This window comes from Tyto alba, unplaced genomic scaffold (assembly GCF_018691265.1).
Source record: "Tyto alba isolate M040663 unplaced genomic scaffold, T.alba_DEE_v4.0 Super-Scaffold_1000006, whole genome shotgun sequence".
NCBI lineage: Eukaryota > Metazoa > Chordata > Aves > Strigiformes > Tytonidae > Tyto > Tyto alba.
The window spans coordinates 10,375,280-10,400,011 of NW_024881272.1; the positions used below are offsets into that span (position 1 = coordinate 10,375,280).

Genomic DNA, 24,732 nt, shown 5'->3' on the forward strand with positions numbered 1-24,732 from the left:
GATACTGGTCATCACTTTGCACAATAAACACGGTGTGACTTTCAGGTGTTGCATTTTTTGATAAAAATACTGAAAATTCCCAAAGCATTTGTTACCTCCTGATCGCTGCTCTGCTGTAGTCCTGTGCATTTTAACTGAAGTCTACAATCATTTAGCTTCATTTTTCCACTGTAATAGTACATGAAATCCAATTATAATTTACTATTCAATTATTTCAAATAGTTTAAAAAGTATCAGTTCTTTCAGTTATGACTACTGAGGTGAAACGATGTCATCAATAAGTAATAATAGAGCAATCAGTATTATGTTTTTCTTGCACTGAAGAAAAAATTAATTATCTTTGGGGCATCCGCTCTTTTAGGATGTTGCTTGTGCACACCCGACTTTCATTTCTATGGTCATAGTTAAGTTGTACATAAACTGTAAAAATAAGTTTCTCTAGTTTGATTTTGCATGGAAAGCAGGAAGTTTTGAGAGCAAGGCACTAAGTTTTAAGCTGAGCCTTATATTTCACTCTAATCTGAATAGCAAGTACATAAAAACATCATTTAGCAGGTAACTGGCTTCTTGGGTCTTACTGTTTCCATAGCAAATGTAATCAGTTTGGAAGTACAAATACATGCTTTATGAGTTTTCATAAGTTAAATATATAAGGAAAATGCAACCTTGATGAGAACTATTTTGCCAGCAAGCATAACCAAGCTACGAAACTGTTCTGTGGAGCAGGCCTGAGACTTGCTTAGTTGTCACTGTACTGTAGTGGGATTCAGGTGTTTTTCAGTCTGTAACTACTAGATTGCCATGGACCAGAATTTCCATACCTGGTACCTGGAATGGAAAAATTAAAACAGATATTCCACATGCTAATTTTTTTTTCTGAGACTTTATATTTCTGCATGTACTTGGGAGATGCTTCAAATGCAGAAGGTTGAATTGACAATAGAAGCCATTTATTCCCGTTTAAAAACAAATATAGTGCCTTCCTTAGATGTAAATAAGTGAAGAATTATGGCCAAACAAAAATATTCTGGGCATAATTGCTTCCACCAGCATAATTCAGAGTTGGCATCCAGTCTCCCTGCAAAGAAAGTAGAAGTTACATGTCTGCATTACAGCATGGACTTTGGCCCAGTTTTATTTTTCTTCCTGTTGCACTTTAAGAAGTTCATTGTTTTTGACCGTGCCTTTTGTTTCTTCTGTGATGTTGGGCTTCAGTTGGTTGGGGGTTTTTGTTTTGGTTTGGTTTTGTTTGTTGTTTTCCTCCCTAGATAACTACCTGATTTTCTTACTGATATTTACTGTGTTGAGTACTATATGGTTTCTTGCCAGTCTATAAATCATATACATCTGCCCTAATTGCCAGAGTCTACAAGTTAGCAGGAATTTTGACTTAGCACAAGCCTAGGTAACACTTTTTCTCTTTTGCTGTTTTATGTTACATGAAGGATTTAGTTCAAAGAAAAATTATACAATGCTAAGTGATCCAATACCAGGGTTGGCATCCACAGCTGGCATTGCTACAATAATTACGGTCTGGAAACAAAATGTCCTTGAACTCTCGGGTCATTATGGTTCTTTCAGCATTAATTCTTTTATAGTTAAAGTGGTACAGGCAAAATTTAACTATATTAATCCCATTTGTTCCAATGCTTACTCATGCTACATTTTTTTGTCAGTTAATAGAAAATCTCACATAGATATAAAAGCTGACTTTTGTGTTGATTAGAGACAGCATCAGTCTAAGAATAAGCACTTGCTCACCTATGTGAGACTGTACATAATTTGCAAGTGGAGCTGTTTAGCTTCATCCAAGAAAACAGTATGATATTCTTGAATTGTTGGAATTTAAGAAGTAGATTTGTGCAAGAGGGTTTGGTGTTGGGGGATGTAGTTTCATCTTGAAATACCTGTTCTCCAGCTCAAATCTTCACTTCTAGGTATTTGAATCAAATACAATTTAAGCAATAAGCAGATAGGGAATCAAGTCTGATGTTAAGCACTTAACTGCCAACCAGACAGAAATAAAATTACATAAAAATAGCATGCAAGTTTTAAGACTTGGCTGAGTAATTTCAGTTTATTCCCAATATATTCTTTAACAGCTGTTCACTGTAAGTACCCAGTTATAAATCTAGTAGCATAAACATTCACATCCCTTTCTAAACAGCCACCCTCAATTCGGCAATGACATTTACTGATGGTAAATGTCTATCTCTCTAGGAATTTTAGAACTAACTTGGTTTGGGTGCATGGTGCATGGCACTGAAACATGACCCATGCTGTCATCCTTTTTGCATCCCAGATGTGTCAGTGATGGGTGGGACCTAGGGAGGAACCCACAAAGCCTGTACTTCCTCTGGTCTGAGATTTTTCTGTATTTTATTGGCAGTCACCACATATACACAAATGTTTTAAATTAGGCTGTGAAGTGAAAGGGTTATAAGATTGTCTAGAGACTCCCAACAAGTTTTCTAGCCAACAGTGCTGAATAAAGTCCATTGCTGGAAGCACTGCCAAGAAATTCTTTCAACTAGGCCATGAAAAGACCACCCCAGTCTCTCAATTCAGGTCTCTCTGGGGCATTAATCAACGGGAGGCTTGTTGTACTATTATGGATGTTTGACATGTGAATCCTGTTGATCAGGCTTCTCCTCTTGTCTCCTCTCTAAGGTGCAGCAAGTGTAATGTGTAGAGAAGGAGGTCAGGTCCACACTGTATCAGCCTGCCTCACTCCATCTGAGAAGCTTTATGTGGGGAAGGGCGGGAACTGTGCCTCTGCTTGGGCTCCGTTCTCTCCAGTGTTCTAGCAGCGGGTATGGATTGAATAACAATGATCTTGGCCCTTGCCATCTTTTTCTGGGGGATTAATGCAGCGTTGAAGTTACAGAGAGATGTACAGCTACGGACTCCACAGACCAGATTTCCTCCTGGAACGCTACTCCAGTGCAGCCCTGAGGTGAAAGTAAGAGAGGCCTGGAACAAGACACTCAATACTGTCACAATAATGTAGAAGAAGTTTTGTTAAGTCTGAACTCAGTACTAGGTTTGCTCTACAGATAGGTCCATAGGTGCACTGCATTCCCTTTGCACTTCGAAAAAGATTGCCGCTGGAGAAGTCCTTGGGTAGAGAGAAATTGCACACGTACAGTCCTGCTGGTGCTTGCGGTGCTGTCATCCATGCCTGCTCCACCCGATCCGCTAGTGCTTGGCAGCCCAGGGGAAAGCAGGGAGAGAGCAAAGCTGAATGAAAGAAAAAAAAATGGAAGAAATATCTGCTCTGCCCCTCTACTGTTGTATGTCTCAAGCAGTGTTACAAAATCACTGTAAATTAAATCTGTACTCCCTGCCTGAAGCTGTGTAAAGAAGAAACAAGGATTTACATAATTCTTTTCTGTTGTTTTGGGCCATACTTTCAACAAAACAAACCTTTTGCAATAATACACTACTAACATCAAAAAGGTATTTTCCTATAAGCAAGGCAAGAATCAGGGAGAAATGCATTATCTTTTATTAGTTCAGTTGGTGTATGTGACCATCTAAACTAAAACCAGACCATCACCTCAAGAAGGCTTCACATTCCCCAAATCATCTTTATTTTTCCAGCCGTATCAGCTCAATAAGTAAAAGGTATTGCCTCTCCCAAAAAATCTTGACTTGTTTATAGCCTTAGACCATCATGACTACAACAATATTATCAAATTTCCAGTAAAACAAGCAAAATCAGACCTTCCTGTACAGAAATAACATTGGTTCTCAAAAATGTATTATGAAAACATATGGGGTAAACAGCTTGAAAAAGTTTTTCTGTGTCTTACATTGCTGCATTTCCATTGCACTGCACAACGAGAGACCTGTAAAAGCTGCCGGGGCGCTCTGTGTGCTGAGGCCCTGTTACAAGACAACAAGAATTTCAATAACGAAGGGTAGCAGAGAGCTGATGTCACTGTCACTTTTTTCAGTCAACCAGAAACCAATTATCCCTGGCTGACAGGCCCAATTAAATCACCGGGTAGAGGGAAATGCCAGCTATCCTCCCCTAGAGTTAGGTAATTGGGGCTTTGTTACGGTCAGACCTGGTGCTGTTTGTTGGGCCACAGGATATGAGTAAGAGCTGTTCTGGTCTCTCTCTCTCTTTCTCCATCCTTTCCATAGATATTAATGATTTTTTACCCCTAAGTAAAGTAGTTGCATTTTACATAAAAAATACTAATCTTTTAATACGTATTCTCTGTCATAATAGGAACCTGAAGGTCATTCTACCTTTTCCAGTTTATAGAGAACATGAAGTTAGGAATTCTGCTGTGAAAGGCCTCAAGTGGAGTCTTTGTACTGATTTATACTTAAGATCCCAGGTCTTTTATGTAGTACTCTTGCAAGGATATAGAAAGTTTTCAATTTATACTACTTTGAAACTTGAGAGCATGTTTGACATAATCTTAGACTGAGGAGTTGCCTAGTTTACTCTATGGACTGTTTGGAGCTTAAGAAATGAGGCACTGAGCGTGCCAAGGTCCATTTTTGTTCAGGTTAGCATTTAGTCATGGCCCTCTTAGGTCTTAAGGAATTAATTGCTTGCGATGACACAAGGGAGAGGTACTGAACTAGCTAGCTCATTTAAATTACCAACTTTAAAAGCTTCTTTAATATTATAAGCAGTCCAGCTACGTTAACACAAAGTTTCACATGAGCTAAATGCCCTGCAGGTGTTACCCAGCCTAGCTTGTTTAGGGTATGGCACAATGCAACCAGATTATTTATGTCCGGACATAAACAGTTCTGTTTCATATGTAATTCAAGAAGGTGTGTTGCCAGGAAGAGTCAACTCCTGAGTCTTTCCACAATGTAGCTCTGTCATGTGCCTGTCCATCCCAGTGACCTGCAATTCCTTTGCCAAGTCAGAGGAGATCTCTGCAACACTTTTAGCACCCCTGTTCACGCAGTCAGAGCCATCTTGCGACTGCTTGAGCTGGGTGTGACAGACGCTGTCGCATTTGAACCGTACAGTCATGTGCTTGCAGAACGCTTACATTGCCCAGTAGAAAGCAGAATTTGGTGCACAGGTTAACATATAGCTATATAAGCATACTGAAACATTTGTGTACAATCTGCTCAGTAATTCTTATTTAAGAGAAAAAAAACACTTGCTGCTGAAGACATTTTCAGAAGTATAATGCATAGAAGTTTCTGAATGAGGTAAAAAATTAGAAGGCCAACAATGGTGTTTTATGGGAAGGTTAGTGCATGAAGCTGAAAAATTACCAGCAGCTTTTAAACCTTTGCGTCCTCAAACAATATCCACTAGTTATAAGGACTGCTAGAAGCAGTCAGATAGGCCTACCAGCTCAGTGTTTATCGAGGCTTTCCAGAACTCTTCTCATTCCCTTTGTGATGAGCCTTCACATGGTTACAGTTGTCAGGCAATCAAAATTAATCTCTCTGTTAGAGAGGTAGGGTGCTTCAAGGTGTAGGAGGAGATTAAAATGCTGTTCTGTACCCTCCTTAATCACTATCTATATAATTTGTAGATGCTTTTTTTTTTTTTTTTTTTTTTTATAAATCTAAAGGTACGTGTAATCTACAATACACTTTTTTCCAAAGACACCCAGTTGTCAAAACTGAAGGATATTTTAGGGTTATATGAGCGTTTTTATCTGTCATTGTTCATTTGCCTGAGCCCAATTTACGCATTCTATGATGTATTGCCAGTATACATACAGTCAGGACGAAAGGCTGCAGTTACGAAGCTTATGTCTTGTATAACTCCGCTCACTATAAAAAGAAACACTACATAATGAAAGCATTATATCTGTTTCTGAAGCATCACTATAGTGCAAGTGAGAATTTCAGGACTGTCATTTATTTTAGGTGGCATTCATTATCTGATTTCTTAATTATATTTGAATAGTAAATACAACATTCTCCCAAGAAAATACAACTAGATTCTAATATCAAGAGGCAGATTAGAAGTAAATTAATTGTGCTTTGAGACCACTATTAAGAACCTGGAGCAAGACAAACTTGCTCCTGGTCAAAAAAGCAGTAGTTAGAACATGCACTGTGCAAGCACACAGCACAGAAGAAAAATGTTTAACCAAATAAAACTGAAAATACAGGATTCATTCTGCGCATAAACAGCCCGCAAAGAAGGTTGTACAAGAAATCTCTGCAGGAAAGTTATTTTAAAAATTCATACTAGCCAAAATAAAAAACATAACAACAATTAAATGACAGCTTAGTAAAATGTCTGTATAAATGCAATAGCAGGTTAAGATTGCCTTGTCATCATTCCAAAGTAAGCGTAACTTACTATGAAATAGTCCTGTAACAATAACCTTGTAACAATGACCTTCCCAAATGAAAAAAATGAACAAAACCAACTTGCTGCCTGGGGTTTCACTGGAGCTAAGCCCATTTCAGTGAATTTCAATACAATGTTACGATCAGTTGAACATGTGTCTCAGTGCGGTTATTTGTTATACCAAGATTAACGTCATTTACCTTTAGAAAGAAGCATGGTTTTCCAGTAAAAATAACTGAAGGGGAGGATCAGTTCTTAATTCCCCTTTATTAAGCAAAATTGATAGAGCACTGTAACACTTCTAAACAAAAGGCTAGCAGCTTTCTTTCTGAAGGAGAGGATCAGTTCTTAATTCCCCTTTATTAAGCAAAAATGATAGAGCACTGTAACACTTCTAAACAAAAGGCTAGCAGCTTTTTTTCTGAAGGAGTTACGCTTGCTCATATGCCTTTCTATAGCTGAATTTTGTGCCACACATCCATTTACTAACAGTAGAGCAGCTTTGCCAGTCTCGACCACAGTGACCACAGATGCTCCAAGAACTTCTGGGTTCAGTGCTGAAAGGGCTGACAGATTCTTGGGTGCCTTTACATGCTAAAGATCCACTATTGCTTTTCCTCTTATGAGTGTTTTTTAAGTTCTGCTTACACTAGTGCATTTTATTTGAATCAAGATAGGAAGAAGAGACTTCAAAGAAAATCTGGGAGTGAGAATGCTTTCCTCTCCTCTGAAAATACTTTCCATTTGCCAAACTAAACCACAGATTGAAATCTTTAATATTTGCTTATTACCTTGAAAATATTTGATATGAGAAGTGTCTTGGATTAGTTGAAAGGTTTGGTTAAAGGAATCTTTGTGTTTCAAACTTTTGAAAACACTTTAAAATTATTTTACTTGTCCAAAGGAAAAAAAAAAAAAAGGCAAGAAGGTTATACATTTTTAAATTGCCAAAACATTTTTTTCAGCAATTTAAAAAAAAAAAGTTTAAAAAAAAAAAAAAAAAAAAAAAAACCAAACAAACCCCAAACACAATAAAACACACACAAAAAAAACTAACCACAAAAACCCACCTTCTTTCTCCTACAGGGTTCCAAAAATTCCCAGCCAGATCCACTTCAAATACTGGGTGGTTAAAAGAGACCACCATCTAACTTGGTATTCCTGCTCAGGTTTTGGAAAACAGCTGTCACATTTACAGTGGCACACAGTCCAAAACAATTGTGCTTACTTTTGCTCATGATAAATGTGAGTGGATAAGTTTGTGTCTCATTATTGCTGGAAAACATGTCAGATTTGCATCAAGGTTGACCAGATATAAACATTTTTCTTCCTGTCTTGAATTACAAATGCAACACCTATCTTCAGAATCAGCGTGTCTTCTGACACATAGAAGGACATGGTCCAAGAGAAATGCCAAGTTGTTAGCAAGTAACATTAAGCGACCACAAATAGTGCAGTCTACTAGAGTAGTTATTTCAATAGCTTCTAATGTAACAAACAGCAAATACAGTAAGTTCTGCATGCCCAGCCTTCAAAAAGTTAATTCCATTTCTTGACCAATTAGCTGATTGTGATTACCAAGTCATAATGAAATTTGATGTAATTACTTACTTTGTGGTTACTGGTTTCCCACCTTATTTAAAGACAGTGTTATATAAGGATATTTTATATTATTCTACTTCATTAAATTAATACTGAAGTCTGACTGCTGCTACAGGAGTGGAGGAGGTCACAGTTAACGTGGGTTGTGTTTTATCTGTTCTTCAGTAGTCAGATGCTGCCAGAGACTGTTTAATTCACTCTGATGAATCTTATTTAAGAAGAATGAGCTGTGTCTTTAGACTACAGTTAATTTCTACCACTTAGCAATATTCAGGGCTACATTTTTGAAAGAGTTCAGTGTTTGCTATTCTTCAGGCATGTGAGTTGTTCCCATAGGTTAGCTGAGGACCTGAGGCAGAAGTCTTTCAAAAGTCCTGTGGGGATGTGGAGTTTCTCCTCACTCTGTCACACCAGTGGTTAATGTCATCAATTCTGAGTGCAGCTGAAAGCTAAGAGGAAATCTTACCCTGCTGGCATGAGGAGCTCCTGCAACATGCACAGGTGTTCAGATGGTGGTTGCTGTGAGGACTTCTTGTTTGCTACTCCAATCACACATTTTCCTGTAGGCGCTTCTGTATGGGACAAAACAGCTTGCTTGTAGTCAAGGTATTGAAAGCGCAGTTTCTGATAGCAAAATGGTATTTCTCTGACTGTGGTAACTACTTTAGAAGTGCTGGCTTACAAATTTTTGTAACCCAGAAACTCAGGTTCTCAGATTTAGAATTTAGAGTCCCACAAAACTATGTTTTGTGAATGTTGGTGCTAAAGTCCAAATCTGGCTGCTATGACAAGACCTCTCAGCAGCTGACTACAACAATCATATTCACCCAGGCTTTCACTGTATTGGAGGAAGTTACTATAAAAATGCCATATTTTACTAAAAAAAAGTCAAAAAGTCTTGATGCACAGGCAAATGGAAGGCACTCTGTGAAATTTAGCCTATGCAAAGATCTTAGCATGCCCACACAAAATTTAAGATGCAGTTCAGCAACTGAATTCAGCACCAATCCACCTGATGATTTAAGGGGCCTTATGGATACTAACAATATAAATTGATTACAGTAGTGATGTCCACTCTAACCCCCTCTCATATCCAACATGACGCTTAGAGATCAAGCTGTGCCATCTCCATCTAGGGAACATTTTCCTTTCACTGGCATGGGAACATAGTGACATCATATATGTCATTTTCATGGAGGTCAGTATCACTGCCAGTGATTAAAATAGGTGTGAAATGTTCTGAATCAACACAAGTTTGGAAGCCAGAATATTTCATTTTATCTTGTGAACAGTATCATTAAAACTGACAAACTTTGAGGATCTAATTTGGTATAAAACTGAAGCCTTCGAGAAATGCATTGGCATTAAGATGAATGCTGTCTTAACCAGTACTTAGTGGGAACTTGATATCCCTTTGGGGCGCTTACTGTTACCTATTGTTCCCATAATATTATCTAATACTTTAACACAGAGGCCAAGATTTCCAAGAGGAATTCAGTACTTGCCAGGACCCACACTGAGACACTTCAGCGATGTCTGCAGGGAAATTTTGCTTTGCACTTTCTGGAAGTCACATCCTTCAACTGGAAGCCTGCAAATCAAAGAGCTCCAAATTGTCAGATGCTTTTCAAAACCTTGTCACAAACAGTCAATACAATGACTGAATAAATATCATGAAAAAAAAAAATAATTCTAAGGCATATTAGAGATCAGGAAAAATTAAGAAGCTTCTTTATTACTTTTTGATGAGTACCATGTTTTGCATTTCCATTTCAAATTACAGTACCTCAAAATGATTTATCACTGAAAACAAATGTTGCTCATGTCACCTGCGAGCACAGTGAGACAAAACTGGTGAAAGAATTGGTTTCCTGGGCCCCAGCCCAGTGCCTGGCCTGTGAAACCAAGCTGGTTTTCGGCTTTCTCTGTTTGCAAAGACCAAAATTCAAACAACAGTTTTAGAACCATCTCCTCCTTCCCAGCCTCTCCATATGACTGTAATTATCATCCTGCCCTGTCCCTAGGACAATTACAGTATTTAACAAAAAGTAAAGTGTTTGCATATATAGTGTGTGTTAAAATCAAGCAACCTTGGTTATAAATCCTGCCTTCCTAATTTGTGCTCTTTTTCCTCCACTGTTGCCTGCTGGAGTTTTTGGGTCTGAATTCCTTGTGAAACCACTTAGTATCTATCAGGTGAAACTATACTCATACCAAATGCCTTTGAAACCATTACTTGCCTGTACAGCCATCTCCTTTGAAACAAATAGGCATTTCAATTTAATTCCAGTACTTACAGTTTTATGACTTTCTGGTTTGTTGTATGAGGTAACTCACTCTGAAGGAAAGAAAAAAGAGAGTAAGAGGATTTGCAAGTCTTAGCATGTCTACTCTGCTGAAGTGAAAAGCATAGAGGTAAAAAGTAAGTTTACAACCCATTTAGCACTTAATATATCAGTGGTTTTGTAAAAACATTATTTGCCTCATTTTGTTAAGCTCTCCTATAACCTTGACACTCACAGGAAGATTATTGGTACAGGCAGAAACTTCCTGATTAGATGGCTCATTAGCAGCAAGGTACAGAATACTAATTGCAAATTTTCATCTGCATTGACAAGGCCTGACATAGCATTCATCTGACAGTGGAATTGCTTCCCTGGTGATATCAGCCACACACAATACAATAAAAACATGTTATTTTACAAGAATTCATCGAAGATGAGGATAAGTGAATCACACGCTATTGAGTTCTACAGGTCCCAGGGGAATCCTGTCATACCTTACAGAGTCACTTTGTTTTGCCTACCTAAGTGTAAAATAGTCAGGAGAGACTTCATTTGAAAAACCAAACGGCTTAAACTCCTTGTCAGAAATGCAATAATTTGAACAGCATGCACCTTAACAAATACCTGACCATGAGCAATTACAAGGTGCTAGCAAATATTATTTGAAATTCATGTAGTTGAAAATACAGTTGGAAGTGGCTGGGTTATTTCCCCCACCATTTCTATTGTGCAAAATGAGATATATCTGAGTGAATTGACTTGACACTTCTGTAATCATTGGTTAAATTTATAATATAGGTTAGCAGGTAGAAATCCCTCATTACTTAGTAGGAAAATGGCTACGTGGAGAAGCAAAAAAGTAATTATAATTTCAAAAAATATATTACACTTAAGGAAGCAATAGGCTTGGCATATCTTGCCAAATAATTTTATATTTTCAGATAAACCACTTAAGTTTCATACAAACATTTATATTCTGCAAATTGGCAGAACTGGAAGCTTGTGCTCTGCTGGGTCTTCTGAAAGAGAACGTTCTGCTTTGAAGTGCTCTTCAGGCTGAGGAAGGAATAAAAAGAGAAAAGCAAGAGTTCAAGGGGAAAAAAATACTTGTATACCCTAAGAACAATGAAAAAGAAGCTCAAAAGAAGTAATATTTGCAGACTAATATAAGAAGTTAAATATAGTCATAAAATATTTATCAGTGGAAAAGCATGGGCCAAGGGAGTTAACTTTGCAAGTGTTGTGGGAAATCAATACACGTAGTTGTTCTTGTTGCAAGGCGCCTAATTAAAATGAAAATACAACCTATATCAATTTTGTTAATAAGGTAAACAACGTCCTGTTACAATACAACTCTCTATCCACAAGACCTTCTTAGCCAGCCCTTATCTACATTGGTTTGTCCGTTGCCTGTTGGTTTGTTCATTCATAATTACCCAAATAGCTACAAGCTAAAAAAATTATGCTATCTATGAACTGTTTCCAAAAGAGGGTACAAGTACTATGAACAGGAATATGATCTGGTCAGGTCCATTGTTCTAGCAAACTCCATTGTCCTGAGTTTTCAACAAATACTTCAGAATGTATTTTAATACCCAAACCATGATGTCAGACCAGAGTGACTTCATGCTCTCATTCCCCACAGTTTTTCATAACATCAAGTCCTCCCAATGGTGAACAGTGGCACATATCTGTGATGAAACTGGGCAAAAACTTAACAGAAGGTATAAACAAGAAGCACTGCTGAATGCTAGCAAGAAAAGCCAAAGATCCTAAGAAAAAACAAGTACTGTTTTATAAAGCAGAAGCTTTCTGCATTAGGTATACAAAACTGGGGGACTGAGCATTTATAGCCTGGAGCTTGTGCAGAAAATCTAATGCTATATTCAGAGAATCACAGGAATCATATGGGTGGGAAGGGACCTCCAGTAGTCTCTAGTCCAACCACCTGCTCAAAGCAGGTCTAGTTTCAGCAGATTGCCCAGGACTTTGTCCAGCTGAGTTTTACATATCTGAAACCTCTCCAAGCAATATTATCTTTAGCTCAGTCACTCTTCCACTGTACTATGAAATCACCCACCTGCTCCTGACTAATTACCAGTGTTTTAATTGCCAGTGAACAAAAAGGATTTAATAAAATCTTCTCATTAGTCAGCAACAAGCATATTGTAAACTCCCATCTTCTACTTGCAAGGGAATTTTACTCTTCATCTGAATTATTTAACTGTTCTAATTTCTGTTCATTTTGTAGTTTAGATTAAAACTACCTAGCATTTTACAGACTGGAAAAAAAGTACTAATTACTTAAGAAAATCGCCTATAAATGTATTTGACCTAGAAGGCACAGGATGGCATCAATAAAAATTGAACTTTAAATTGGAGCAACACTGAACAATCAGAAAACAACATGCCTAGCAGTGAGAAACCAAAGATACACAATTAATTAGTACTGTTGTCATCTGAAAGTTGAAAACAGTGCTTATATCAGGTAACAAAAGATGTTAGATGATGAAGTTTGTTGGCTAGAGTTGCAGTAAAATATTTTAGAAAACATGACACTGACAAGTATAGTCTGGTACCACACTGCACCGTAGTTATTGCAAAGAAGCAATCAGAATGGAAAAGGGCAGCACTTAAGTGAAAGAAAATGGCAACACAAACCTTTTTTCCCTGAGAAAATGGCGTATCCTCTGACTTATAGGACTGCAGAATCTCATCAAAGATAGGCTGTACTGAGAAAGTATGGAAATTACATTTAGATGTTATGATTCACTATGTACAAATTATGTTCATAAAGTACCAGCACTGCAGAAATTTGAACCCTCTTCTGTAGGCAACTTGAAGGAATTGAGACAGTGCTAAGTTAATTTAGTTTGCTCCCCAATACATTATAGGATATGAATAGCTCATGAAGAAGAAGAAACATTTGAAAGAGGCACTAAGAAATGCAGAGTTGAGTTTCAAACAGGGTGAAAAAGCAGCTGTTTTGGCTATCCTGAAAGCAATTACATTTTAATAGCTTTCAAAAGACCTGAGATTTGTTCATACACTTGCTATAGGGCTTGTAATAACCACAGAGGTACATGGCTGATTTTTTAATTCAAATGTCAACACATGCTTTTACACACTGTAGGGATGTTCTCAGATCAGTGACATATCTTCATGTCTGAGGACTGATAAGTTTGCTTAGAGCACAGGTTTTACACATACTTTCATAACTTTCATAAAAACATCCAGATTTAATAGATTTGACTGCTTCCTTTCAGTACTTATCATATATTCCTCAGAACTGGAAACCTCATCTTTACTTATAAAAAAAATTGGCTCTTTATTTCTGAATATTCAGAGGATTTCCTTTTTTAAATCGACTGGTATATTGAATCAGACCAAATATATTCTAACAATTGTTGGAAGTATGCCTTCTTCCTTAAACTTCTACATTAGTACACTGTGTTACCCTAGTAAACGTGAAATTATTTTAATCAGCAGTTATAACCACCGTAAGATGATGTACCAAATTCCTGTTAATAGAGACTATTTCCACAAAAACAATTTAAAAATTGTTCAAAATGACAATGGAAATTGTTGTTCTAAGTTATATAGTAACAAACTTAAACAATAATGCACTTAAAGGAGGCGATCAGCACTGAGCTCAAGTGCATAATTCAGCCCAACAGAAGAATTCCCAGACGGCAGAATAGTATTTTCATGTTCATGTTGTAATGCTTATATATTTTACCAGATAATCTCAAACACAAACTAAATAGACAGATGGCAAGGAGAAGAAAACATACAAACAACTATAAATGTACATATAAAACAAAGGGGATTACTAAAAGAGAAAGAGCTGAAAAATACAATTAGCCATTTTGTTATATTTAACTTTATAGTCATCTAAGTCCTTTCCGTTAGGAACCCAGTTCATCATAATGTTCATGGATCATGACGTTTGACCAGGAAATCTGGCTGGGGTTGCCACGCGAGAGACCAGAGCCCCTGGAAGCCCCCTGCAGAAGGGCGGGTGGGCAGGGAGGCTCAGCGGAGCCGGGGGCACAGCCTGCGGGCGGGCCAGGGTCTCCTGAGGAGCAGAGGAGAAAGAGGAAAGAGCTGCTGGTGACAGGAGGAGAAAGAGAGGGTCTGAAAAGATGGGCTACAGGGTGGGTGAAGTGCAGTTGCATGTGAATGAGGTTGGAAAGAAGGAAGGGCCTTGCAGCAGGAGAAATTTTTAAATTATTCAGTTCACTGAGCTGGATGTGAAAGTACCTACAGCCATTATAAACAACTTTCTTAAATTCATGTTGACATCAACAGTCTGCTCCCAGCTCACCTGAGGCCTTAAGCATATGCTTGACTTTAAGTCTGTGCTTAGTTCAGTTAAGTGTACACGTGAAGTTAAATGCATTATCAAAGGCTTCCTGAACTGAGGATTAAGATTCCACTGGATTGGAGAGAACAAAAGACAATACTGAAATTATTGAATGTTATCAATTTTACAGTAATATAACATAGGAATGGCCAAGGAGATTTTCCAGGGTTGTTCCTGGGCTTGGGAACGCCTGGTCTCTGCACTGTGGCAGGGAGAGCAAGTGCGAAGCCCTGAGGGCCAAGGGCAAGACCAGCTGGTACAAATGAAGATGAGAGATTCACTGCCAAACAGGCAGCTCACCTCTTTCTTAGCCTCAGAGCCCAAGTCATGTCACAGCAATTATTGTTATGGTATAGCTTATCCCTAGTAAACATACAAACCTAATGCCTGGGTTTGTAAGGTGCCAGAAGGCCAAAGTTTGTATGAGTATTGTAGTATCTGCATATGGCTGCTGGGGCTGTTGCTGTCTTCCTTCTCTTCCCCTTCTGCTAGCCCAGGCCAATGCTTTAATATCTGTGAACAAAGTTGTAATCAATGGCTGAGGCTTTAGACAGCGAGACAACTTTGGGCAGAACGAGGGCATTGCCTGTGCCTTGCAGCAGTGAAGAGGCACAGCACTGCGCTGCCGTGGCAGCGGGGGAAGGCTCCTTCCAGTACGGGCAGACTCACTGCACTTGCACCAGCCGGAGTTGTCTAAGGCCAGCTCTGGCTAAAGAGAAACGGAGTCCATCCCCTGCCCCCATCCCCTGCTCTTATTGATCTTACTTTGTCATCTCCTGAAGTGACTGGTTCCTCTATGAGCAGTTCAAAATTACAACACAACCCGATGAAGCTCAGAGGACTTGTGCCAGCTCCCAATTATTGTTTTTTAGTGGTGGCAGAAACATTTAAATCCAGTATAAACAATAACAAAACCAAAAAATATTGTGGAACAGACTAATATCTAACTACAAAAAAGACTGAGAGCACAGATGTTTCACTTTTTTACTTCATGTGCTAATGAGGTAAGATACATAAAAAATGCAGAAAGCAGAAAGGGTTTGTGAGCTGACTTTATGAAAGAAAGCATGAAGTGTTTATACTGTGAATCAAGAGGAGTGTGATGTAATGGAGGTTTAGTAGAAGATAATGAGTGATATATTTCAAAAGACTTTAAGAGCGCTGTGCCATATCTGCTGTGTGGTGTCAGCCAGGCAGAGCGCATCATGCACAGCACAGTTCTGCAGCAGAAAGCTGGGAAAAGACTCCAGTCCAGCTCACAGACAAATCTGCACCAGGTTTGAAAAATCACTCAGACCTGCTGAAGTAAAACCTTAACAAGCACAACTGCCTTTTGAATCAAAGTCCGTAGGTTTGCAGTGAACAGCCTGATGAGGGGCACAGGCAAAGATGGCTTGTAGGGAACTGGGTGCCTTGGCTACTACCTTAGTTTCAGAGATGAGAAAGCAGTGAGGATCAGCACCAGCCCTTTGGACAACAAACAACTCCACAGAGAATGTCCTATCAAGATGAATATGGCTCATTCAAGAATTAACTCTCTACTCATCTTCTACCTCAGTTTTTTGCTGCTCATCCATTTAAAAAGTAAGATTTGCACTTTTTCTTACTGTTCTGACATGTCCTCTGGGTAGATGGCTAGACATGCACTTCTAGCAGGAAGCTTGTGTTGTCAGAAGGCTTTAAAAATTTGATGGAGATGCCAGAAAGATTTGGTCCATGAAACTAATTTGTATGAACTCAATGTGTGATAGTTTTCCTGCTCTTCATGCTTAAACTTTTTTTAAAATGAGGAATGAAAACATTTTTAATACGTTGTTTCACATTGAAAGTACAGCAATAAAATGTTCCATTAAAACTGTACCTATACTTTAAAGTCTGCATTTTGATGCCATTCATCCAGTAAATTCAAACATATCTGATTAAAATCTAGACTAATTTATCCTTTGCTAAAGCTGTTCATGTTTTGTATTTTAATAGCATTCACTACTTTATTATATATGCTTTTTTAATTACAGCCTCTAGAGAAATGAGTTGTTAAATGACTGGGATATATTTAGTGTTCTAAATATCTCCATTATGAGGGAGGATAAAAGTCCAACTATTTTTATAGAGAAAAATATTCTCAGCAAACTTCCACATAAATAGAAGTATGTAAAACACTGGAAGTCACAATGGGTTTCCTGGATAATTGTGTCAGATGGTTGAGAGTAAATACAAGCCAAGGAAGCTAAATGGCCTCAGCTGGTGAGGCTGATATATGTGTATGAAAAGCAGTAGCTCTTGAACATGTTTAAAATGAAGACAGGCAGGATGTGTGTTTGTCTGAGGAGGCTGCTTGATTTGTGTCTGTTGAATGTGAATCGCAATAAGACAAAGCTTTGAGCAGCTGCCATTAAACAAGAAGACTTGGCATTAGCGTACAGTGTTGTGTAATCTGGGTCACCTTCTGTTACTGCATCACTCAAATTGTTACTTGGACAGTTTACAGCCCAACATAAATTAAAGACTGAAAAGCAAACAGATGCAGTTGGATCAACCAGCACTAAAAAAAAAAAAAAACCAAAAAAAACAAAAAAACAACAAAAAAAAAAAAAAAAAAAAAAAAAAACAACAACAACAAACCCAGACTTTAAGATACAGGAAAAAAATACAGAATGTCATAGAAACATCATTTAATCCTAGTAGTTTTCTTCATGGGGATGTACTGATGTGAATTGGGGTAGCCAAAGTGTTCTTTTAAATGAACTCACAACAGAACATATCCTGAGAAAAGAGAGACTGGATCTTCCACTTTCAGAAAACAATTTTTAAAAGTTTGTATACTGTAGAATTCACAACCAGAAAGTGTCTGAGAGAGTCTGCTATCTAACTAAAAGAGAGTAACTGGAATGGTGTTAGTTAAGAGAATTTCATTTATACATGAGGCAGGCAAATTAGAACAAAATATAAAAGCTTTGGGAAAGAGAATAAAAAGTTAAGTGCATTAAAAAATTAAAAAGGTCACATTAAAACCATCATGCACAAAGAAAACATTGCTAGAATGTAAACAAGAAAAAAGCCCCCCAAGAATCAGTTAGAAAAAGACGATAAACACAGGTTTTGGCTTTGACTTTGGGTGAGCTGCTCAACGCAGGATACCAGAAGAGGGAAAAGTAGTTGTATGTCATTTTGTGCCTTTTCCTTAGCATGGTTGGCTGGGGTGACGTTTCAAATGTGGCATGAGTTTTCTTTGGGTTATGGCCATATGGCCAGTCTCAAGCCAGAGGCTTTTCAGTCTTGCAAGACTCTCCTTCTCAGGTAGATTTGTGGCCGTTGCCAACTGTTGCGATACAAATTGATATACCAGCATGGAGCAGCTACAGTGGGAGACAGAATCAGTCTCAGGACCATATCTGTATCTACTGATGCAGTGTATTTAATGATCTCAGTAGGTCTTTTCTCTCGAGAACGTTTGTACACTGTTTGAAACTGGTAACAATTTCTATTAATAAAAGCATAACTGTGAACAGATGAAACAGAAATAGAAGCAGAAGAATTGACTGCAATTACTTCCTTACTTAAAGCTGAGAAAGACCAAGATAGAAAAGCTGAGGATAAAATAGAACAGAGATGATTGCTGATATTTATAAAAGTTACATCAGCCATTGTATTTTTTAAATCAATTTACTTGACTTGCCTTCCCCTTAAGGATTCTCATCTTACGTTCTGCTTAATGTCTTCCTTATATTTACCTTTTCTAAACAACTTGGGAAATAAATAGTATTTAGAAGCCAAGTGTTCCTAAGGACATATCTGCATATAGCTTCTTTTCAGCTCATCCATTTTCCTGAGGTGAAGAGAGGTATGCATACATTGAGAAGTGTCCCATACAAACAGTAGGTGTTCTAGTAACAGTTGCAATGCAATTAAAGCATTTTTCAGGAATGTTGCTACATGAAAACAAAATATTCTAATATAGCATAAAATTAATATGTTGAACATTAAATGAAATTCAAAGTTGTTTAACATTATTAAAATAACTCTGTGCCCTCTTATTTGTAACATAGCTAATGTGTACTTTGGAATATACTTTGAGATACTATTCTTTAATACCTATACAACAATAAGTGTTGAATAGATGCTAAACTTTTATTAAAGTCTTATGACTGCACATAGTCTTCAGCTTTATAGAAGATTTAAGATATTAAAGAGTGTGGTCCTGTCATTTGTGGTTCCTTTTGAATCCCCGGGATAAGTAAAAATTATATTTTACCTTTATTATCACTGGTAAGAACAGTTAGCATCGAACTGTACAGAAACGGATTTCAACCTGTAAATCGTAGCTTTCCTACAAACAACTTTTTTTTTTTTTTTTTTTATTGATTTCAATTGTATAAAATGCTTTTGGAAAGACCATTTGTAATTAATTTAGTCGATTGGAGCCCAAACTGATATTTGATGCTGTCAGGTGCAACACCTGTACAAATATGTATATGGGTGCTCAGAAATACATGTACGTGATAAAAAAAGAACAGGTATAGTTTCATCCTTCAGTGTTACATTTCCAAAAAGATTGTGGGCTTAGTCCTCTCTCAACACACAAAAAAAGTAGCCTGTTGGAGAGCTATTGATGCCTCCTTGATTGCACACTGGCCTGCCTCAGGGCAAGAGCATCCATCAGGTTTCTCTGATATTTGCTGCTGTCATATGCCTGAGGTGAAGAGGTGCTGCTGGTGAAGGTGTGAGGACTGTACACCCACCCAGGGGCAGAATTTCTCTGCTGGCAGGCAGAATCTCTGGAGGTTAAACATTTCCAGACATCTCATATTAGTCATCCAGAAATTACAATACAAGAAATCAGCATCTTTGAAAATTTAGCCCTCAAATGACATTAATTTTGAAAATAAAACACTGAATTATGTATTCACAGTCAAGGAACAGAAAGGGAGTTCTGATGCAAGGACACTGATCAATCTCTGTAAGCGGGTGTTGTTTGTGACTAATGACCTATTAGGAAAGAGTCTGATGGGAAAGGAGGTTAGACAAAAGGGTGTTTTATCACTCGTGTTGAACCAGCAGCACAGACCTTGCACGGATCTTGAAACACGGAAATACTGTGCAGCATCAGTGATAATGTACTGGAGAAACCAGTGCTGAACTGTTAAAGCATGTCATACAAGCACAGGACAAAAACCTAATGTTTTAATACATACATAAACCGTTTAAAGGTATCTCCACTCAGAGATTACATCTGTATCTATCTATCCACAGATTTTTTCCCCTGTGTTACTTTTGATGAACCTAGGACACCTAGGGAGTCCTGTCCCAGCGCAATGCTCTACACCTTTTCCTCTCTGCAGGAGGAAACTCAGGAAAAAAAAATAGTACTGTTTAGACAATGCTCAAATCTTAATGGCCAAATGGAGTACTTCTCTATTGAAAAGCTATGTGGAAAGGCAAATATTTTGCTGTTATATGTGGACAGGAAAATGACATGCAAGACACGGCAAAGTAATCAATCCAGTATTCAGTGCTGGCTATATCTGGTTTTGAGTGCTGCTGTGAGCAAGAAGGAGGCAATTAGGAAAATGCTGGAAAGGGACAGCAAAAATAGGAAGACATTTAAAAAGATGTGCCCTATGAGAAAGGGTCACGGGAAGAGAAGCCTGAGGGAGGGCATGATTACAGTCTTACCTAGACAAAATAGGATGGCAATCAAGAAAGATGATGAGATTTGTTGCTCCCTGTGACCTTTGGAGGGGCAGGCTCTGCAAAATAATAGATTCCACATGCAGCAGGGAAGATTTGAGTGAATTTTCCCAACTGAATGATAATTAAATCTCTATATCAGAACTTTTTAATGAACAGGTTCGATAAATATCTGTCAGAGATTGTCTAGACTGCTGTTTCACAGTTGGTGTTACACAGATGTAGGGCAGTCAGCACCACCTTGGGGGTGATCTGTGAAGATCTCAGGTGATGGAGACCCAGAGAAGCACAGATCCCTACTTGCCCCAAGGGCTGTGGTGGCACTGAGGCTCCAGGACAGCTCAGGCACAGCTCCTGGGCTGGGCAAACCAATGGCTCCCTTCCCTCCTGCACCACAACTGGGTTTAATTGACTGTTCAAAACAAAGGCAGCCCTGAACCCAGCCCCATTTGTTGCATTAACAACATTGTTGCCTAAATTTCAGTGTAGAAAATAGTTTACTCTCATTCTTTGAGGCATCAAGTGCCTACTCTTAATTTTTTGTTACCCTAGACTTTAAATAAGCACTTCAGCTATTGAAGGCACTCATTACAATGAGGAAAGGTAGTACCCCCATGCTAGAGATCATATAGCTTTATTTCCAGATTTTGGAGACAAATCACTTATCTTTTTATTTGCAGTTTGAGCATACTTGATATATTGGCAGTACAATGCAAGAAAATATTGTTAATGTATTGATAATTAATAGTATCGTTTTCATGGTCAAAAAACCTGAAAATGAATGGAAAACATGGTTTGCCTGCTGAACCTACACCCAGCTTCTCACTCCATATAAAAAGGCAGTGTAAGACCAGAACCTACTGCACCAAAATGAGTATCAAGAAATTCCTAGGAAAATCTTAAGTGGCCTTTCTAGACATGCCACAACAAATTAACATTGTTCTAGGAGTCTTCACTCTGATGCTTCATCTAAGAGAAGTTTAACATTTTATTTTTATGATAATAAAAATCACTTATTTATAAAGAATTAAGATTAAAAAAAATTATGTATCCTGCTAGATACCAAGAAATAAAAGGATATGCATTAGTCCATTTTCCTTCACTCTTGATAGTCAGTGCATTCCCTCTAATAAATAAGTTAGAGAAACAGAAATCCAAGTGCCTTTGATCCTTCCTACAGGGCTTTGCAGCCAAGGACCTCTCAAGGATACTTCTACTTTGGTTTTGTTTTGTTTTGTTTTTTTTTATAATTCACATCTCAGCATTAAGAAAAATCATTTAGACAATGCCTCAATCTCTAGGCAACCCTGATTATTCCATTTGCTCTTTGTGGTGGCTCAAAAAGCAAAAAAGGTCCTGATATTTACATTTTCTAAAGGAAGACTTTAAACCTAATTGACTCATCTAGAGTCTCAGACAGTAGGCAGCAAGTAGGTAAATAATACATATTATTTTATAGAATGATATTACAGACTAATTTGTTGGTTTTAGAGACTGACATGTTTCATCATTTCTCACTGTACTTTTCTGTTTCCTCAGCCATTCACAGTGGCATAACATATGAAAGCCCTCTCACACCAGCAAATAGCAAAAAAAAAAGCCCAACCCAAATACATCTTTTTCCAATTAGATTCTTATGTTTATTTTATATTGATTATACTTTATTCACCCATAAAGTGGGTCAGCAGAAAATTGCTTCTGTCTTTAGACAAATACTCCAATTGACAACGCTCCTCCGCAGGCAGCCTGACACGCGGTGACACACACCACACAGCTGCCACTGGAGCTCCAAAGGACTCCTCCAGGCTGAGCAAAACACGTTCCTCTCCAGGCATCAACAAAGCAAAGCTGCAGTTGCTGCTGCAACTTCAGGGTTAGGGAAGCTTCTGCCTGCCTGCAATCTTCTCAGCGGGGACAGAAATCAAAATATTTCTAGGGCTAAATATTTCAGTGAGTAGAAAAGGGGCATGGGCTGCTAGCCCATTATATACAGTGTCCCCACTACAGCAACTAAAGATCAGGGCACTTGCCTGGTGCATCATTCAGTGCTGGGAAACGCTGTGCCTGAATAATTGTGGCCTGGGTAATGCTCGAGGGGAGAAACTCCTTGCTTCTTTTTACTGATCTTGCTTCCCTGCCCAAGGCTGAGCACACTGGAATCCTGTTCCCTTAACCTTTCCTTGAATAACAAGACAGGCAAAGCATCTCTAATTGCATTAGTCAGGCCGTCTGCAGACAGGATGCATTCCTCCAAAGTGCCCTCAGTCACAGTGATGGAGAACAAAATTGAGGGTAAACAAACTAACCTGAGTACCCCAAGTTAAGAACTTGGCCATGGACACAGTGGCCTGACATTTCCTTTGCTGACAGTTTCTGAAAGGTACATCTATGTTCCTGTATTGTGGGACCACCAAAGGTTGACTGCCTTCTAAAGTAGTTAAGCCCAGAGCTGCTCTAATTCACATTCAGATTGCCAGGGGAGCTATAGGAGTAGGTGAAAGGCAGCATACACTGGTCACACTCTTCCCTTGACAGTTCCTGTTCTCCCTTTTGGGAGTTTCTAACAGGGATGGTACAGAGTACTTCATTATCTCCTTGTTCCACAAGGAGAGCCCTATCTCTGAATTTGACTGACACATTCCTTCCTTTCTTTGAGTGTGAGCTAGAGGACTTTGAAAACGACATAATTTGTCAGGAATCCAAAACAAGGACTTAGAAGGGGACAGAGTCATCAGTCTGCAAGGATCCAAGCAACTGCAATTTAAGTAACCTGCACTGATGGATTACTCACAGCAGGGAATCCAAAACTCTCACTAAGAACATAGCCTTGAAAAGACATCTGGATATAGCAGCAGCTTCAGATGCATTTTGCTAAGCTTTGTGGCAATTTGTAGGTACTTAAAAAGCAGCTGTGGCACCACTCCTGCTATGGTTAACCATCCATGAATCTGAACATAGTCAAGTGTCCACACAGCTGAATGAGGAGACCAGGCTCTGTTATCAGCGAAAAGTCTGTGAGTATAACTCAACAACTTCCTAACAGCTGGAAAGAGAGCCTCTGAGCATATGTCTGAACTAATACATGTTGCCTTGCTGCTGCTTGGACACCCGCCACCTCTGGTGCAGAAATGGTGTAGTTGTGTTAGCACCATGCTGAATCCAAGCTCGTGCTGAGAAGCAGAGCATGTTAGATCAGGCATTGTGCCATGCTAATACCACTAAATGGCACCTGGATTAGAGCTGGCTCAAAGCACACAACAAGGAGTTCTGTCTGCACCCATCTACCTACACCTTGTTATTTATACAGGCACCTTTCCAGGGTCTTGCTCTTAAATGCAAGCAAGCAATGCTAAATATACCACAGCAATCTGCTGGTAATACCATTTTTGTGGAGTGGAAGAGTAAAGTGGAGCTGAGAATTACATAGAGTTCTGGAAGTGTTAATTATGGGCCACATGAGATGCAATTCAATTACAATGGCCAAGGTACAGCCGCATATTTGAGTCTGCTGACTCCAAGAGCTGCAAGAAGTGCAAAACCACTGCTGAAGTCTGACACAGTGTAAAGAAATCCTAATTGTACCTGCTGTTCTCCAGCAGCCCCTTACCTTCCTTCTACAGCCTCATGGATAAGGTACAGAGAGAGAAGGCACCAATCTTGTAAAATAAGCAAACTGAGGCTGAATAACCAAAGAAATGTGCAATGACAGTGAGAGAAGAAGACAGAGAATGACAATGATATATCAGAGACTACATCAGAGCTATTGAATGGGATGAAAATGTGTAAGGCCCTTGTAGGCTCTTCCTGTCCCTGTTCAATCTAAACAACACGAGTTAAAATAATGTTGAAAGTAAAGCTCCATTTTGATTACTTACCTTAAAATGTAGGAAAATCTGAAAAATGTGTTTATGGGAATGATAATCCAAGCCTCTTTGATCACTATCTGTATATGTATTTGGAGCAGTTTATATCATGACAGCAGAATGCAAATAGGTGCCTCTACAATACAACTGCAAAAAGAAAATACCTGGCCAACATTTTGTAGGATCCATCAATTCAGACTTTCTAGCTAAACCCATCCCTTCTTTCACGCAACACACCTGACATTCATAATTCTTTAGTCACTACTAATGGTACTGAACATTTTGAAAGCCTCAGTCCATGTAAAAACACCCTCTGCTTGATATAACAAGAACTATGTGTTCTTTTCTCTCTTGAGTATGTCTGAAATGTCTGATTCAATTTAGTCTAACATGTACACATTTTGGAGTGCATGGAAAAGTGTGAGAAGAGTCAAGTGACTAAAAATCAACTGCCATTTTCACATTCAAAATTCTGTTTCCAAAGAACACTGGATTTCCTGAAGAACAAGTAGACAACTCAGAATTCCACCACTGTCCATGGTAGTGAAGTGACAAGGCTGAGGAGTGTTTGGAGCAAAAACTTCATGGGATTAAACAGGAGAATGAAGGATGGGCACTGCACACCTTTGA

The 24,732-nt window shown here is 38.5% G+C and overlaps 1 protein-coding gene and 2 long non-coding RNA genes across 9 annotated transcripts in view; 1 reads left to right on the forward strand and 2 right to left on the reverse strand.

Annotated features, from left to right (window-relative positions):
* Positions 1 to 2,063: 2,063 nt before the first annotated feature.
* LOC116963532 lies at positions 2,064 to 8,466 on the reverse strand. The gene is made up of 2 exons (XR_004408262.2): positions 8,367 to 8,466; positions 2,064 to 3,240 (listed from the first exon to the last, which is right to left on the reverse strand). It is a non-coding gene; the product is annotated as an uncharacterized LOC116963532 (long non-coding RNA).
* A 940-nt stretch (positions 8,467 to 9,406) lies between these two features.
* LOC116963527 overlaps positions 9,407 to 24,732 on the reverse strand; it is a 30,639-nt gene continuing 15,313 nt past the window's right edge. The window contains exons 2-5 of the long non-coding RNA XR_004408257.1: positions 12,847 to 12,917; positions 11,153 to 11,241; positions 10,198 to 10,238; positions 9,407 to 9,491 (exon numbers count right to left, since the gene is read on the reverse strand). This is a non-coding gene — a long non-coding RNA (uncharacterized LOC116963527). The remainder of the gene's footprint in view (positions 9,492 to 10,197; positions 10,239 to 11,152; positions 11,242 to 12,846; positions 12,918 to 24,732) is intronic.
* CRB1 (crumbs cell polarity complex component 1) overlaps positions 15,826 to 24,732 on the forward strand; it is a 128,264-nt gene continuing 119,357 nt past the window's right edge. For 6 of the 7 annotated variants that reach the window (XM_042804365.1, XM_033000651.2, XM_033000653.2 and 3 more), the window contains exon 1: positions 15,827 to 16,135. In XM_042804365.1, the coding sequence (XP_042660299.1) occupies positions 16,060 to 16,135 (76 nt within the window). In that variant the 5' untranslated portion in view covers positions 15,827 to 16,059. Of the gene's footprint in view, positions 16,136 to 24,732 lie in introns of all 7 variants that reach the window. The other variant, XM_033000652.2, reaches the window with a different exon arrangement.